Genomic DNA, 18808 nt, shown 5'->3' with positions numbered 1-18808 from the left:
GAGGTGGTTGATGCGTCGATATGACTTAGTAATGCTCAAGGTGCTGTCAAGGGAGAGAAGCAGAACGAGCTGATTACACAAGTTACAACAAATAGTACGGTAAATATTTTCTAGCTATTAACATTCTAGGAGTCTTCTTGAGTGGGGAGTGAAGACCAGCAACAATGTCTCTACCTCCTTTATATAACTTTAGCTTATGGCGGTAACCCTTTGTTTTAAAACTTGGTTTCCAGACTAGTTTGTGGGAAATATTACAGATGGAGTCCAGAGTTCTTTGGCCTGGCCATATCCCCTTGTAAAGTCATAACATCCATTATGTATAGGCTGTCTGAAGCATCCACACGGAGGCTCATCTTGTGGGAGATAAGTTTCTCTTAACGTCTGTTGTTTCCTCCAATGGCTCATTGCCCTGAATAGGCCATTCCCAATCACCTATCTAGACTGAAATCATCTTGCCTAGTGATTGATACCCAGTTGTAACTACATTTTAAAAACAGAGAAGTAGTCAATATTCATAACTGTAGTCAAAAATCATACATGCATATGAATCGGATAATAATATTCAGAAAGTCATAACTTTTCCAATGATATCTTACTTAACCTGTCTTGCATAAAATGTAGCATAATTATGCTATATTCATATAATCATATTATAACAATATCACGATGATCAATATGGAGTATATTGTCACAAAATATCAATGGTTAATTCTGCCAGTGAAATGCCTGAAGTTACATAACAACAGTTGGGAACAAAATGAGAAAAGGTTATGTCACCCAGGCTGCAGTTCTGTAGCTTGCCAGGGCAAAGAGACCCTGAAACTCCCCAAACACACTCTGTACCAGGAAAGGTCCCAAAGCTGACCTTGGATCAACAATCATACAGAAAATAATTATTTCAACTGTACCATCCACCTGTCCGTCTACATGCCACTATGCAACCCTGTGATGTTCCCCCCTGGTGGTATCTGGACCAGTCATCTGCTAGGTCACTCCAATCCTTGACTCTTGGAGACAAACTGACCCTGCTCTGCTGTGAGAATCCCCACTCCTGGGCTGTTCACACACAGCTCTGGCAGGTAAGCTGCTGATTGGATTCTGCTAGTGAATGACACTTGCCAATATCTCCAGTCCCCGACACATGCCTGGGAACCTTCGTCTTGCCGGGTCCAGTTATGCCCGCTAGATTCTGGAAGATGAGCTGAGTTCATGAGTTTAACAAAGAAATTGACATGCACCAGGCTTGTTATCCCCAGGGGAGTCTCTTACATGCTTCAAACCAAACACGCTGCTTCAGGTAAACAACACATTTGTTAAATACAAAGAGAGAGGTTAAGTGATATTAAGTGATAGGCAAAAAGTCAGAATGGTTACCAAAATAAAATAAAATATAAAACTGCAATCTAAATTCTCAACCCTATTCTACTGGGCAACATCGAGATGCAGCAGTTTTTCTCACCCCACTGGATATTGCAGTCCTTAATATACAGGTTTGTTCCTTAAACATGGGCCAGTCTCCATGCTGGAATCTTGTCTTCTTCTCAATGGCTTTGTTGCTTGCAGCGAAGGTGGTGGCCATAGAAGGGCTCAGTATGTGTCCACTTTGTCTGTTTTACACCCTCAGCCCATGTCCTTGGGGAGCACACGTCCAGGCATGTCTGGGGGTCATAGCTGAGTCTCTCCAAGCAAAGTTTAGCAATTCCCTTGTGGGGCCTCAGGCATGTGAGTCATTGCATTTTGACTCCCTTGCCGTACAATGGCTGTTGATGGGTTGTTTGACACCCTGCGAGGGGTTGTTACTTTCCCTGCTCTTGCCTCTTGGCAGCTAATATCTGGCTGATTCCCCTATTTAGAGCATGTTTTAGTGACCACCGTACAACAGAATTCTCATTGCTCCATATACATTAATGATACATATATGGATAGAGACATGACTTTCAGCAGATTATGATGTTTCTCTTGATACTGTACAAGGCATGCTTTATATGTAAGATCTTGATGATCTGAAAATGAGGAATATGTGAGTTACAGTACTCTCCCCCAAGGTATATATACTATCACAGCACCCACGAAGCCTCAGTGATACTTCCTGTCACTGTACACACACCGCCTGCCTCCACAACCCTCAGCAGTGCCCAATTCTCTGTGTACACCCCTTACCTGCCCCCACAGCCTCTAGCACTGCCAGCCTGCCGCTGTACACTCCTTTTTCTTCCACACAACCCCTAGTGCTGCTCACCTGTCTGTGTAGATAAACTAGCCTCAGAACTTCAATCCTTGCCACACAGTGATACCCTTCACTCAGGACCAAAACCAGGTGCCACACGACACAGGGACATCTCACAGAACTATTTCCTCAAACTAGGTTAAACTCAGTGTCTGCCTGCACCAGGGAAATGGGGGAGATGAGACTGAACTGCCTTTCTGGGGTTAAAGGGAACCCTAGCTGCAGCTCAACATGTGCAGGGAAGGAGAGATGGACAGACCTAGCAGGAGGGGGAGAGGAGGTGGGATTAAAAGGAGCCAGTGTGAGTAACTCTTCTTCAAAAAGACACAAAGCTTTAACGTATTGAGTCCAGTTAGAAACCAAGACACCCCTTCCTGAGGCTGCTTTTCTGTGTTGGCAATTGCTGATGTTGCCACAAAACTGTAGTGCGCTTTCTCATGGAAGGAAATATGGTCTGGGTGGGGGATGGTGACAGAGACCATCTGTTAGAGTGTTGCCCCCTTTCCCTTGCAGTCTCAGACACCCCTCAGACTCAGGAGGCCTCATGACGCCTCTTTGGTTTGTGCATCAGGGAGGACGTCCGTTCCCCATGTTGCATAGTCTCAGGACTCTGTGCCACTGTGATGTGGATACTGAATGTCCTGCAGTCCTGCCCACACCCACCGCATACACTGTGTGTTCCTGGACCTCCCCAGGTAACATTAGCAACACAACCTCTAATGCTTCTCATCCTCTTCAGAAACGGAGATGAAGGGTTATTTTCCTCCTATCCCCCCTTGAAAAAAAATGGTTATGCTAACTGTTTTAAAGCTTTAAGGCTGTGAATTTGAGATTTAAGCAACTCTCCCGTCAGTTCTTCTTGGGTGTGAACAAGCTCATCTGTCCTTAGAGGCCTCGAGGTAACTCCAGATGAAGTCATGGCTGACGTAAATCAGTACATTTATTTAACTCACTACATGTGGATTTAGGGCAAACTCCTGGCTCACGTAGGAATTTTGCCTTTGATCTCAAGGGGACTAGATTCACCCTGAATGTTTAACTTTTGGCTCCTGGCTGTGAAATTCATGAATTTAGGTCCTGCTGCAGAGAGTGCTATTCTGTTAGGGTCCTGAGAGAGTCTGAGGAAACCTGCAGTTCATGTGACGTTCTGAGACTGGGAGTGAAAGTTGGGAGTTTCAAAACAGAAGGGCCTTGATTTTGCTCTCAGGGAGGTCAGTGTCAGTCTGGAGTGACCCACTGAAGGCAGAATATGAGAGCAGAATAAAGCCGGTGTGTGGCCCATTCTTATTGTGAACCCTCTGGTAACACACATCCACTGCAGAAGCTTTAGCTGCACTTCCAAAAGGGCACTGAGGTTGCTGAATTGGAAAACTTGAGTGAACCACAGGAAAAACCACACAGGACCAAAAAAAAAATATGTTACTGAGAAAGATAGGACACAGTAAGAGAAAATGAATTGAACTTAAATGTAAATATTTGTCTAAAGTGTTTCCAGTATATTTGTAGTTCCAATTTTTCCAGGGAAATCCCATGTTTTTTATGACAGTACTAAACAATTGAAGTCACCGTGTTGGTGAATTCCTGCCCAGATGGTTCTTGATTTGAACCCTGGAAACCTTCCTGAGCCCTTACCACTCACTTTAATACAGAAACAAGCAACTCACCCAAATCTCATGCAGCAGAGAGAGGAAATCTCTTTACTGCAACAGCAAGGCACAGTCTTTAGAATCAGCGTATGAATGTCACATGTCTGACACTTGGAGTGCTGCACAGCGACCTTTATGATTCCCCTGTACAATCTCTGTGGATTTTCAAATTGGCCAGGTCTCCCGTACAATTCCCTGGACTCTGTGTGAGCAGCTGGAAGAGCAGAAAATGGACCCTGGAGAACTTCAGCCTGAGAACCACCCCCAGGAGAAAAGAAATGATTTGCAGAGAACAGGGGCTTAGAATTTCAGGGCAAACTGTGTCTTGCAGACTGTTTAGTGTAGCAAATGACGATGGCTGTCTTTTCTGTATGTAATGTACTGCCATCAGCACAATATGTGGGAATGCTGCCACAAGGTACTGGACTAAAAACAATTTTCAGTTTATCGTAGCTGCATAGCGCTGCATATCGCCAATGTAGTTGTAATATTCAGTCCATTAGCCTCTGAAAAATCAGTGCCACCCAGTAGAGGCCAAATTACCTGATTCTGAATTTATGCAAGACGAAGGGAGTGTAAAAGGCTTTCTTCTCCCAGGATTCTGGCAGCAATGTTATTTGCCAGTGAGACTTTGTGAGATGTTAAGATGAATATATATCTGACAGCCACCAAGTGTTCTAATAGTTAGACTCATAGGCTCATACACTTTAAGGTCTGAACGGACCATTATAATCATCTAGTCTGACCTCCTGCAAAATGCAGGCCACAGAATCTCATCCATCCACTTCTATAACAAATATCTAATCTGTGTCTGAGTTACTGAAGTCCTCAAATTGTGGTTTGAAGACCTCAAACTGCAGAGAATCCTCTCGCAAGGGACCCATGCCCCATGCTGCAGATGAAGGCGAAAAAACTCCATGGCTTCTGACAATCTGCCCTGGAGGAAAATTTCTTCTTGACTTCAAATATGGTGAACACTTAAACTATGAGCACGCGGGCAAGACACACCAGCCAGCACCCAGGAAAGTATTTTCTGTAGTATCTCAGAACCCATCCCATCTAACATCTCATCACAGACCACTAGTCATACTTACCTGCTGATAATCAAAGATCAATTGCCAAATTAATTGCAAAAATTAGGCTATCCCACTATACCATCCCCTCCATAAACTTATCAAACTTAGTCTTAAAGCCAGTTATGTCTTTTGCCCCTATACTCCCCTTGGAAGCCTGTTCTAGAACTTCATTCCCTTAATGATCAGAAACCTTAGTCTAATTTCAAATCTAAACTTTCTAGTGTTCGGTTTATATCCATTTGATCTTGTGTCCACATTGGTAATAAGTCTAAATAATTCCTCTTCCTCCCTCATATTAATCCTTCTGATATATTTAAAAAGAGTAATCATATCCCCCCTCAATCATCTTTTGGTTAGGCTAAACAAGCCAAACTCTCTGAGTCTCCTTTCATATGACAGGTTTTCCATTCCTTGGATCATCCTAGTAGCCCGTCTCTGAACCTCTTGCAGTTTGAATTCATCCTTCTTAAACATGGGAGACCAGAACTGCACACAGTATTCCAGATGAGGTCTCCCCAGTGCCTTCTGTAATGGTACTAACACCTCTTTATCTTTGCTGGAAATACCTTGCCTGATGCATCCTAAAACTGAATTCGCTTTTTTAACGGCCATATCACATTGGCGGCTCATAGTCATCTTGTGATCAACCAATACTCTGAAGTCCTTCTCCTCCTCTCTTACTTCCAACTGCAGTGTCCCCAATTTATAACTAAAGCTCTTGTTATTAATCCTTAAATGCATGACCTTGCACTTTTCACTAGTAAATTTCATCCTATTACTATTATTCCAGTATACAAGGTCATCCAGATCTTCCTATAGGATATCCCAGTCCTTCTCTGTGTTAGCAATACCTCCCAGCTTTGTGTCATCTGCAAACTTTATTAGCACATTGCCACTTTTTGTGCCAAGGTCAGTCATAAAAAGATTGAATAAGACTGGTCCTAAAACTGGTCCCTGAGAATTCCACTAGTAACCTCCTTCCAGCCTGACAGTTCACCTTTCAGTATAACCGATTGTAGTCTCCCTTTTAACCAGTTGCTTATCCACCTTTCAATTTTCTCTTTGGATCAGGGAGGCATCAAATTAAAATACTGTGCTGATATTTTGCAAATGGATGCAGAAACTTGTTATGATATCCTGGGTCAGAGCTAGAACAAAGGGATTTCTCCACTCAATTCGTTCACCTCTCCCCATGCTAAAATGATCTCATAAGGTATCCCACATTTTACGAGGGAAAAGCCATGTTATTTGCCTGTTCTGTTGCCCTGGGGCTATTTCAGTGTGCTGCTCAGGTGAGAAGATGTTGGTAAAGGAACTAAACAATTTCTACATCTGGATATCCTGTCCCTAGCCCCATATTTGCATCATAGGTGACTTGCGGCCAAATTTGGGCTCCAGTGCTTATGAGTCTGATGAGTTGTCACCCCTGGAGTGCAGTCTGGGAACCATGAGAACAGCTGCACCCATCTAACCATGCAGCTGGGCTGGCCATGTTTCACGCTGCATTGCCAGTGATTCAGCCTCTCCAGGCCCTGTGATCACCAACACTATAGTAGATTTTAGAGTGGTAATTGTGTGAATATTTATCAGCAAAAACAATGAGAAGTCCTTGTTGCACCTTAGAGACTAACAAATTTATTTGGGCATAAGCTTTCATGGGCTAAAAGTCACTTCATCAGATGCACAGAGGGAACATCCATTAGGAAGGTATAAATACACAGCATATGAAAAGATTGGAGTTGCCTTTCCAAGTGGGGGGGTCAATGCTAATGAGCCAATTCACTGAATTTGGAAGTCGGCTACTCTCAACAGTTGACAGGATGGAGTGGAAATCATTTTTGTAGTGCTACTGAGACCAATGTAAACAAGATGGCCAATTTCAAACAGTTGAGAAGAAGGTATGAGTATTTAGCAAGGGGAAATCAGTTTTTGTAAAAACAAAGAGGAGTACTCAAGGCACCTTAGAGACTAACAATTGTATTTAGTTTGTGTAGTGACCCATCCACTCTCAGTTTCAGGCCTAATTTGATGGTGTCCAGTCTGCAAATTTTGCAGTTTCTCATTGGAATCAATTTTTTCAGTTTTTTTTGTTGAAGAATTGTCACTTTCAAGTCTGTTATTGAGTGACCAGGGAGACTGAAGTGTTCTCCTGCTGGTTTTTGAATGTTATAATTCCTGATGTCAGATTTATATCCATGTCTCCTTTTGCATAGAGACTGTCCAGTCTGGCCAATGTACATGGCAGAGGGGCATTGCTGGCACATGATGGCATATATCATATTGGTAGATGTGCATGTGAACGAGTCCCTGATGGTGCGGCTGAAGTTGTTAGGTCCAACTATGTTGTTACTTGAGTAGATACGCAGACAACGTTGGCACCAGGGTTTGCTGCAGAGTTTGGTTCCTGAGTTAGTGATTTTGATGTGCGGTGTGTAGTTTCTGGTGACTATTTGCTTCAGATTTGGGGGCTGTCTGTAAGAGCAGACTGGCTTGTCTCCCAAGGTCTATGAGAGTGAGGGATCATCCTTCTGGATAGGTTGTAGATCCTTGATGATGTGCTGGACAGGTTTTAGTTGGGGACTGTAGGTGACGGCTAGTGGTATTCTGTTATTTCTTTGTTGGGACTGTCTTGTAGTAGGTACACTTCTGAGTACCCTTTTGGCTCTATCAGTCTGTTTCTTTATGTCACCAGGTAGGTATTGTTGATATTTGGCTCGTGTAGTATGGTGTGGGACCCCTCCTGCTTCTGCTGATACTGGAACAATTCAGCTGAGAGGGCTGTAACACAGAGGGCTAGGAGACCAGGACCCACTTTTAAATGTAGTTCTGTTTTTCACTGGCAAGTTGGGCCTCGAGGGAGGAGAGGAAGGATTCAGCAAGTGACAGGCAGGGTCTGCTCTCTCCTGGCTTACTATACCCACTGCCTATAAGAGGTGGCCCTCCCAGGGCCACTTCCTAGCACCTCCCGAAAAATGCGCCAAGGTCTCTATTGTTCCTAAGGAAGCTGAAGGGTGTCTGCTCACCTCAAGGCACCTTCTGTGGGCTGCATGTAGGAAGGTCATTCGCCTGTCCTCTTGGGGAGCAACTGTCTCTTCCTGTGGTATGATGCAACCTCCAAGGGCCAGGTCAGTGCAAGGGCTCTTCCCAAAGAGCAAATAAAGGGTTCACTCAAGTCCAGTATTCTTATGAGAGATGAATACTTCCCTCTCAGGCTGTCCTTGCAACAGGCCATCCCTTCACTCAGGCCTGGTCTACACTGGGGGTTGGGGGGATCGATCTAAAATACACGACTTCAGCTACAAGAGTATAGTAATTGAAGTTGATGTATCTTAGATAGATTTAGATTGACTTACTTCGCATATCCATGACAAGGGATTGACTGCCACAGCTCCCAGACAACTTCGCTTCCGCCTCTCTCCCTGGTGGAGTTCTGGAGTCGACGAGGAGCACGTTGGTGGACTGATGTATCGCTTCTACATGAGATGCGATACATCGATCCTTGCTAGATCTATCACTACCCGCCGATGATACTGCGGGTAGTGTAGGCATACCTTCAGGGAGGGACCTTTGTACACTTGTTCAGGGGGAGATTCTTCCCTGGAGCAGCCAGTATCAGCTCTGGTCTCCTCCCACATCTGCCACATCTGCCTTTTTGCCTTTCTCAAGCACTTCTCTTCAAACTTGATTTGTCTGACCCATTTTTCTGATAATTTACTTGATCAATATTTGGCTTCTTTGAATTCAATTTGAAATGTAGCCACAAGTTTTGTGGCTTTGGGAAATAATTCTGCTGCTTTGTACAGGTCTGTGTCTCTGGATTGTCGCAGTTTTGAAACTGTATTTACCATTTCCAGAATCTTTCTTTGAAGCACAATGAGAAAAACAAAACTAAAGTTTTCCGTTTATGTCTATAATGCTGAAGGTTCAGAAAATTTAGTGGCATTTTAGCTCAGGAGGATTATTTCTGTGGATGCCTTCATTGTGTCTTAACACTGAATCTGAGAGGAAGGAGTGATTCACACTAGTTGTTGATCAATTGTGCAGTCAGTTCCTTGACCAAGATTCCATTTGTTCTGAAATGAGTCCAAGGGGCCCATTAAAGAATGTCAGGTTTACTGCTCTAACCCCGCAATAATACAGTAGAGGAAATAGCTTTTATACGATACCAGCCTCTAGGAAGCTGTCTTGTGCAGTGATATTGAATTCACCTTATGAAGAAAGACTGTGTCTCCAAAGTCACACATTTCAGATTTTATGCTTTATATGAAGATTTGACAAGTTACACATTCTTTAAATGTCACTAAAACCCAACCATTCAGTTGTCCCAGTTCCCTAAAGTATGTGGGAAGCTGTAGCCCATAAATCCAATTAGCTAGATTGCTGCATTGCATAATCTGGGGGTGAGGGGGTTTCCACTGGTTTGATTGATTATATTATTTTCTTGGGGTTTGTTTATGCTGAATTCCAGTATATGTTATTCATAATAGTTATTCATAATATTTGGCCATAAAAAAAGGAACCTACAGGCCTGTATCTTGCATGATTAACTAGATCTAGTTAGTAGAAGTGCTTTGTAACCTTTGGCATAGATAAATGGACTACCGGTTACCCCTCTTGACTTTGAGGAGCTGAATAGGGAATGGAACAAATAACTGAATATGTTTACCCTAATTCTGGAACAGACCCGTAACTACAAGTTACGCTGCAGAGCATGGAACTCATAAGTTAGGCTAAGGGTAATGGTTTCAGGTATAAGATAATTGATATTAATACGCATGAATACTTGTCAGAACATGTTAACCTCTAGATTTGGACATGATAGGTTGGTCCATGATTAAGGCAGTACAAGGACCCTCTGAGAAGGCAAACCACCATGAAGGATGGTGACTCTTTCTAATCTTCTATCAAGCTATCAGCTTACCTTTTAAAGATATTTACTGAAACAAAGGTTTTTTTTCAACATATTCATTTATACATCAAATAACAAATTAAAGTGTTAGATACCTACTAGCAATTACATTAAAAAAAAAAAGCTTCGAGCCCCAGCAGGAGTGTCTTCATATTAGCAACAAAGCTATGAAACTATAATCAAATTCAAAATTAAAACCTAAGTACTGGTACTAGTATCCTGATTGAGGCGTGGCAGGTGTTTCACAGAAAAATGGTGAATTACCCAAAAGGAGCCCAAAATATGTGTAGTGTGAAAACAACAATAACATTATTACATTATTTATTTCTAATTCCATTCAAAGACAGTAGTCAATGTCTATATTTTGAGTTGAATTGGTTTATTATTGCTAGTCTCTAAAAGGCAACATTTCATTGTTGCTGTCTTCATTGGAAGTAGAGTGCTTGTGCTGCTGGTCATAGTTGTCGGCAGAGACCGGTGCGATCATTTCTTCCACTGCTCATAAAAGATTTTGTGTTTTTGCATGTCCTCCCTAACATGAAGAATCATAGAATCACAGAATATCAGGGTTGGAAGGGACATCAGGAGGTCATCTAGTCCAACCCCCTGCTCAAAGCAGGACCAGTTTCCACTAAATTGACCCAGCCAGGGCTTTGTCAAGCCTGATCTTAAAAAGCTGCAAGGAAGGAGATTCCACCACCTCCTTAGCTAACCCATTCCAGTGCTTCACCCCGTCCTAGTGAAAAAGTTTTTCCTAATATCCAATTTAAACCTCCCTGTAGCGAGGTGGTCTCCCCACTCCTGCCCTGAAGGGTTAAAAACAGCCCTGGGAGGGGGCCGTGGCTGGAGAAAGCAGCTTTTAGGCTGCGCTGATTGGGGGAAGTGGCTGCAGCTGGGGCCATGTCCCAAACAGACTCCGCTGTCCCTATAAAGGCAGAGAAGCCAGGAGCCCAGAAAGTCTCCCTCTGCCTGTAGAGGGAGATGGGCCTGGCTGCAGGGAGCTAGACATAGAGTACGTGAGGGAAGCAGGGCTGGGGAAAGGCAGAGGAGCTGGGGAGCTCCAGCCTGGAAAGCCCCAGGCTGCGGCCTAGCAGAAGGCAAAGGGATACTGAGGCAAGGTGGGGATAGTGGGGGAGGGAGTTACTGCCAGGGGGGCAGCACCCCATGTGAAAGGACACTGGATCCAGAGAGAGACAGGGGGCCAGAGGACAGGCTGATCACCAGCCTGCAGAGGGCACTTGGGAGATGGAATGAGCTAATTCCCAGAAGTAACCAGCAGGAGGTGCCGTAGAAGTGAGTCCGCACCTCTACATTTCCCCACTGCAACTTGAGATCATTGCTCCGTGTTCTGTCATCTCGTACCACTGAGAACAGTCTAGATCCATCCTCTTTGGAACCTCCTTTCAGGTAGCTGAAAGCAGCTATCAAATCTCCCCCGCTCACTCTTCTCTTCTAGAGACTAAACAGTCCCAGTTCCCTCAGCATCTCCTCATAAGTCATGTGCTCCAGCCCCTAATCATTTTTGTTGCCCTTCACTAGACTCTATCCAGTTTTTCCAAATCTTTCTTGTTGTGTGGGGCCCAAAACTGGACCCAGAACTCCAGATGAGGCCTCACCAAAGTCAAATAGAGGTGAACGATCACATCCCTCGATCTGCTGGCAATGCCCCTACTTATACACCTCAAAATGCTGTTAGCCTTCTTGGCAAGAGGGGCACACTGTTGACTCATATCCAGCTTCTTGTCCACTGTAACCCTTAGTTCCTTTTCTGCAGAACTGCTTTCTAGCCATTCGGTTCCTAGTCTGTACAGTGAATGGGATTCTTCCGTCCCAAGTCCAGGACTCTGCTCTTGTCCTTTTTGAACCTCATCAGATTTCTTTTGGTCCAGTCTTCTGATTTGTTTAGTTCCCTCTGTATCCTCTCCCTACTCTCCAGTGTATCTACCATTCCTCCCAGTTTAGTGTCATCTGCAAACTTGCTGAGGGTGCAATCCATACCACCCTCTACATCATTAATGAAAATATTGAACAAAACCGATCCCAGGGCCAGCCCTTAGGGCACTCTGCTTGAAACCGACTGCAAACTAGACATGGAGCCGTTGATCACTACCCATTGAGCCAGACAATCTAGTCAGCTTTCTATCCACCTTATAATCCATTAATCCAGCCCATACTTCTATAACTTGCTGGCAAGAACAGTGTGGGAGACCCTATCAAAAGCTTTGCCATATTCAAGGAACAACACAGGCATTGTTTTCCCCTCATCCACAGGGCCAGTTATCTCCTCATAGAATGGAATTACGTTAGTCAGGCATGACTTGCCCTCGGTGAATCTATGCTGGCTGTTCCTGATCACTTTCCTCTCCTCTAAGTGCTTCAGAATTGATTCCTTGAGGACCTGCTCCATGATTTTTCCAGGGACTCTGGTGAGGCTGACTGGCCTGTAGTTCCCTGGATCCTATTTCTTCCTTTTTTTTAAAGATTGGCACTGTATTAGACTTTTTCCAGTCACCTGGGACCTCCCCCATCACCATGAGTTTTCAAAGAAAATGGCCAATGGCTCTGCAATCACATCTGCCAACTCCTTTAATAACCTCATATGCAGCACATCCGGCCCCATGGACTTGTGCTCAACTAGCTTTTCTAAATAGTCCTGAATCACTTCTTTATCCACAGAGGGCTGGACACCTCCTCCCCATGCTTTGCTGCCCAGTGCAGCAGTCTTGGACCTGACCTTATTTGTGAAGACAGAGGCAAAAAAAGCTTTCAGTACATTAGCTTTTTCCACATCTGCTCTCACTAGGTTCCCTCCCTCATTCATTATGGGGCCCACACTTAGGTTGCCTTACCTTGACTTTCTTTTTCTATACCTGGCCCAGCTGTGTGATTCCTCCTGCTGCTATACCTGCTGATGCTGGAACAACTCAGCTAAAGGAGCTGGAACATGGAGTGCCAGGAGGCCAGGGCCCACTTTTAAATTTGGTTCAGTTTTCACTGGAAGATGGTTGGTGGTAGGGGTCTTGGGGGAGGGGAGGTCGGTCTGAAGGAGAAGAGGGACTGTGCAGGTGGTGGGCAAAGGGCCATGGGGAAAGGAGAGTGGAGGAGAGGAGGGACTCAGTGAACAGTGAGCAGGGAGGAGTGGAAGGAGGAGAGGAAGGTCTCAGCAAATGGCATGGGGTGCATGGGGGAGGGGGATGGAGGACAGGAGGGACTTAGCGAGCTGCGGGTAGTGGGGCCATGGAGAAGGGGGTGGAGGAGAGAATGGAGTCTGGAGTAGAGTCAGCACCTGGGGAATCAAGTGCCCTACAGGGCGGTGGAGGAGGGGAGAGGCTCAGTGAGTAGTGGACTGTTGGGGCCTCTTGGGGAAGGAGAGGAAGGATTCAGCAAGAAGCAAAGGGGGACTGAGCGGAGAGGCGGGGAAGGGACAAGAGACGTTGCCGTGTGGGTGGGGCCATGGGGAAAAAGCAGGAAGGGGATATCGGGGGTTGAGCGCAGGCAAGGCCACCACAGACCAGGTGTCCCCTCTCAAAGGCAAGTTGGGGTCTGCACAGCCTAGGGAGGTTTATTCTCCCCTGGCCTATTATATTTGCTGCCTACATGGGTCACTTCCTACCAGCTCCCTGCAAATGACCCAAGGGCTCTGTAAAGCAGCCTGAAGGGTGTCTGCTCACCCCAGAGGAACCCAGAGGGACAAAAGATTCCTGCCTTATGCAAAAGATATATTAATGGGTGGAACAGAACAAAGAGAGGAGAGGAGCCAACATGAGGAATCCCCTAGCTACCACCTGAGCTGGAACAAGGGCTGTACCAGGAAAAAGGCTTGTGCCCAGACTAGGAAGGCATCCAGTCTGTGAAAGAAACTTACTGAAACATCTCTGAGGGTGAGGATCTTATCTGTATTCAGTTTCTGACTGTGTTAGACATAGACTCACATGTTTTATTATATTTTACTTGGTAATTCACTTTGTTCTGTCTGTTGCTACTTGACTCCACTTAAATCCTACTTTCTGTATTTAATAAAATCACTTTTTAACTATTTATTAACTCAGAGTATGGGTTAATACCGGGGGGTGGGGGAGGCAGCTGTGCATAACTCTCTGTCATTGTTATAGAGGGTGAACAATTTAAGTTTACCCTATTTAAGCTTTATAAAGTATAAAACAGAATTATCTGGGGTTAGACCCCATTTGGAGTTGGGCATCTGAGTGTTATGGACAAGAACACTTCTGTTAGCTGCTTTCAGGTTAAGCCTGCAGCTGTGTGGCAAGTAATTCAGATTGTGAAGTGGAGTCTGTGTTGGAGGAGGCGGGTGTGTCTGGCTCAACAAGACAGGGTGCTGGAGTCCTAAACTGCCAGGGCAGAAAGTCAGGGGCAGAAGTAGAATTGGCACAGCAATTGACAGCTTCCAAGGGGGGTTCTGTGATCCAACCCATCACAAGAACAATGAAAAAAAATGGGAAAGGTTCATGAAAACAAGAAACCTCGCTCTGTGGGCACAGGGATATCACAAAAAGCCCTCTCTGGGACGCAAAGGAAGTTCATAGTCTGTTCCACTCCAAAATCAGCTGCACAGAGCAGTAAGTTATTTTTACTCAAAGGTGCTGTAGTAGTTAAGTACCGCAGTCCAGTTCTCAAAAACACACGGTTTCACAACTCTCACCAGTAAGCTCTAGTAGAATGTCCTCAATTCCTACAGCAGTTTTCATGTAAAAGGACTTTCCAGTTGAAACATTAGATTTATTCTCCAGGTTTTGTGATGGATTCAACATAGAAAAATCAGGTACATTTTGCTCACCAAATCACTGTACATATGACAAAGAATTTCAGCATTGCTGATTCTTTCTTTTTCTCTTTGGCTTTCTGAAAGTGTAGCTTCTGTGTGTAAAACTGAACAAGAACCATGACCACAAAGGGACTAATGGAAAATTACTTTGCCTCAAAATGCTGCAATATCTTATGATAGTCTCAGAGTAGATTTACACTCAGCTGGGATCGATGCTCTGAGATTGGTCCACTGGTGGTCGATTTAGTGGGTCTAGTAAAGAGAAGAGTAAGATAAGTCAATGGGAGATTTTCTCCTGTCACCTCCCTGCCCCCCTCCCACAGTGTAGACCCTGCAGTAAGTTGACCTAAGGTACATTGATGCCAGCTATCTTATTCACGTAGCTGGAGTTGCGTAGAGTAGGTTCACTTGCCATGGTAATGCCGACATAGCCTTAGAGCAATGGAAAGGCTGTGTAACAGGGTGTGTGGAGATGGAGGCTGATGGATGACAGTTAAAGAGGTCAAGTGATGGTCAGAGAGGTAACTCAGCAATGGAAAGAGCAGTGCTTGGTGATGGAGGGATAAGATATTGTGTGGGAGGAACTTCTCAGACTGTGAAATTCCACAATGCTGAGCTCAACCAAACTGGGACAGTGCACCCTTGATTAACGAGGAGATATGCTTCCCCCCTCTTGTAACACAGGTTTCAAGTCAATAACCTCAGGTTATCACCTTCTGTAGCAGGTGTATTTGACTACTTTGTCACAAAGCTCTTTGTTTCTGACCCCATAAATGATCGGGTTGAGCATAGGAGGAAGGAGGAGATAGAGGTGGGCAAAGATGGTATGAACATGGGGAGCGATGCTTTGACCAAGCCGGTATGTGAGACTGGAGAAAATGCCAGGGGTATAATATGTCAGCATCACACAGATGTGGGTTGTGCAAGTGTTGAGAGTTTTCTGGTGGTCTTCCCTAGTGGAGATTCTGAGGACGGCCCTGATGATCAGACCGTAGGACAGGGCAATGACTGTCAGGTCAAACCCACAGATTACTAACGTTAACACCAAGCTGTACATCCTAATGAGTGTGATGTCCTCACATGCCATCTTGACCACAGCTGTGTACCTGCATTGCGTATGAGGGATAATGTGGTTGGCACAGAATGGCTGCTGACTCAGGAGCAGGGGCAGGGGCAGAATGAAGAGAACAGCTCTTATCAAACATATAAGCCCGAGTTTACCTATTTGTGCATTGGTGAGGATGGTGGCATATCTCAGGGGGTTACATATGGCAACGTAGCGATCGAAGGCCATTGTCACGAGGACGGCTGAGTGCATAACAGAAACCATGTGAAGGAAGAACATCTGGGTGAGACAGCCAGCCATAGTAATGCCTTTCAAATTGAACCAAAATATGCCCAGTGGCTTTGGCAAGACGAAGGTAGGTGAGGTGATGTCTGTGAGCGCCAGCATGCAGAGCAGCAGGTACATCGGCTTGTGCAGGGTCTGCTCCTTACCTACAACACACAGAAGTGTGAAGTTTCCCAACAGGCTGATAATGTAGAATGTAGAGAAAGGGATGGAAATCCAGATGTGGGCAGCCTCCAGGCCTGGGATTCCCATTAGGATGAAGGTTGAAGGGTCAGAAGGAGTGAAGTTGAAAGCTCCCATGAGGTGGTTGATGCGTCGATTCGACTTAGAAATGCTCAAGGTGCCTGTAAAGGGAGAGAAGCACAGCAAGCGGATTACATGCTTTATAACAGATAGTACGGTAAATATTTTCTAGCTATTGACATTCTAGGAGTCTTCTTGAGTGGGGAGTGAAGAGCCACCAATAATGTCACTTCCTGCTTTATCTAAATTTAGCATATGGTGGGAACCCTTTGTTTCAAAACTTGGTTTCCAGACTAGTACATGGGAAAATTACAGATGGAGTCCAGAGTTCTTTGGCCTGGTCTCATGCCCTTGTAAAGTCATAGCATCCATTATGTATAGGCTGTCTGCATGGGTATCGCAGAGGGATTTTGTTCATGACTCTGAATGTAAGTGTTAGAAACAGCTACTGGTCAGTTACTGGGAGACCGTATCATACAGGTGTTCACTGAATGAAGAATTAATAGCACAAACCCGTTGCAAACACTATTTGGAGTACTATTGAAATTCTTTCTAAAGCAAAAGCCTTTATGCAGTAAAGTCCCCACTACTCCTTCCTGTAGACATTCCAACAACACTGCTGCTGGTTTTTGATATACATGCAGGTCATGAAACTTTGTCTTTTTAATATTTATATTACAATGAAAAGCTTTGGCATAACATTTACACATTTGTACTTCGACACACACATGTAAACTCACTCGTTCCCCTCTGATTGTCTTTCAGAGATGACTTCTCAGGTTAGAGTGGGACGTAAAATGTAGCATCTGTCATCTGGATTTCTTCAGAACCTGAAAGATCCCAATGTCTCAGCCCTCAGTCAGCGGCTTGTCAGCAAACAAAAGTCTAGTAGCTCCTCTGTCCCTGGGTTAATAGCTCACTGGTTCTCCTCAGGTTCTGTTCTGTCAGTCTGCAGGCTGTATCCGGAGTGGTAACAGACATTCCCTGAGCTCTCACTCTCTAGTACATAGTGACCTCAGAGCTGTTATTCAGGCACAACGAGGGTTTGCAGGACACAGATTTCAAAGTCAAACGCATGAGTATTCATGGAAATAGAACATCATTTCACACATGAAATGGGACAGAGGCTCATGGTTAAAGCTAGAGCTGGGCTGGAAAACTGAGAGGTTCTCCCCCCCCAAGTACCCTCCATAAAAAGGTAAGACCCAAACTAAAATGTTTCCTTTTTAACCATTCTCTGGGGTGTGTTTTCATAGAAAATGGATCTTTTTCTCTAAAATTTCAATTTCCACGATACTGCCCAGCTGCAGCTGCCTGGATCCCCAAGAGAAATTGTGACTTTCCATCTGCTTCTCCCTCATAATATAAATGAAAGCAGCACTAGTGGAGTCTCTGGCTGCACTCTGGATATGGAAAGGTCAAAACCTCCTGTCATGGTATAGTTCCCCACTTTGAACCTTAGCGTCCAAGAGATGGGGTACCAGCATGAATTCCTCTAAGCTTGATTAACAGCTTAGGACCTGCAGCGCTGCCACCAACCAGGATTTCCAGTGCCTGGTACACTCTGGTCCCCCTAAAACCTTGCCCGGGGAACCCCAAGACCCAGACCCTCTGGATCTTAACACAAGGAAAGAAAACCCTTTCCCTCACCGTTGTCTCTCCCAGGCTTCCCCTCCCTGGGTTACCCTGGAAGATCACTATGATTCAAACTCCTTGAATCTTAACACAGAGAGGAAAATTCATCTTCCCCCCTCCTTGTCTCTCCCCCGTCCCAGACTCTCCCTGAGAGAGAAAGTAATCCTAACACAGAGAGAAATTAGCCTTTCTGTCCTGCTTCCCTCCTTTCTCCCCACCAATTCCCTGGTGGATCCAGACCCAGTCCCCTGAGGTCTCAACAGAATAAAAAAACAATCAGATTCTTAAACAAGAAAAAGCTTTTAATAAAAAAAAGAAAAAACAGTAAAAATTATCTTTGTAAATTTAAAATGGAATATGTTACAGGGTCTTTCAGCTATAGACACTGGGAATACCCTCCCAACCTAAGTATACAAGTACAAATTAAAATCCTTTCAGCGAAATACACATTTGAACTCCGTCCAGGAAAATACACATTTGCAAATAAAGAAAACGAACATAAGCCTAACTCGCTTTATCTACCTAGTACTTACTATTCTGGACATATAAGAGACTGTATCAAAGAATTTGGAGAAAAACCTGGTTGCACGTCTGGTCACTCTCAGAACCCAGAGAAAACAACAATCAAAATCTAACAGCACACACAAAAACTTCCCTCCCTCAAGATTTGAAAGTATTGTCTCCCCTGATTGGTCCTCTGGTCAGGTGACAGCCAGCCTCACTGAACTTGTTAACTCTTTACAGGCAAAAGAGATATAAAGTACTTCTGTTCTATTAACTCCTATTATCTGTTTATGACACCCAGGGCCGTCCTTAGGATTTATGGGGCCCTACGCAGTATTATTAAACCGATGCCCCTATGCCGGATGGCAGTCCAAGCTCACAGCCTGGTGGGGGAGGGGGAGGAGGGACTTGACAGCAAAGGATAATGAGATGCC

At 44.7% G+C, this 18808-nt stretch overlaps 1 protein-coding gene across 1 annotated transcript; it reads right to left on the bottom strand.

The window, feature by feature from the left end:
• Positions 1-15350: 15350 nt before the first annotated feature.
• LOC127055456 (olfactory receptor 52E2-like) lies at positions 15351-16292 on the bottom strand. The gene has a single exon (XM_050962474.1). It carries the CDS (start codon positions 16290-16292, stop codon positions 15351-15353), a length of 942 nt encoding a protein of 313 aa, XP_050818431.1.
• Positions 16293-18808: the final 2516 nt, after the last annotated feature.

This window comes from Gopherus flavomarginatus, chromosome 1 (assembly GCF_025201925.1).
Source record: "Gopherus flavomarginatus isolate rGopFla2 chromosome 1, rGopFla2.mat.asm, whole genome shotgun sequence".
NCBI lineage: Eukaryota > Metazoa > Chordata > Testudines > Testudinidae > Gopherus > Gopherus flavomarginatus.
The sequence above is the reverse complement of the archived record's forward strand: the minus strand, read 5'-3'. Positions and strand labels throughout refer to the sequence as shown.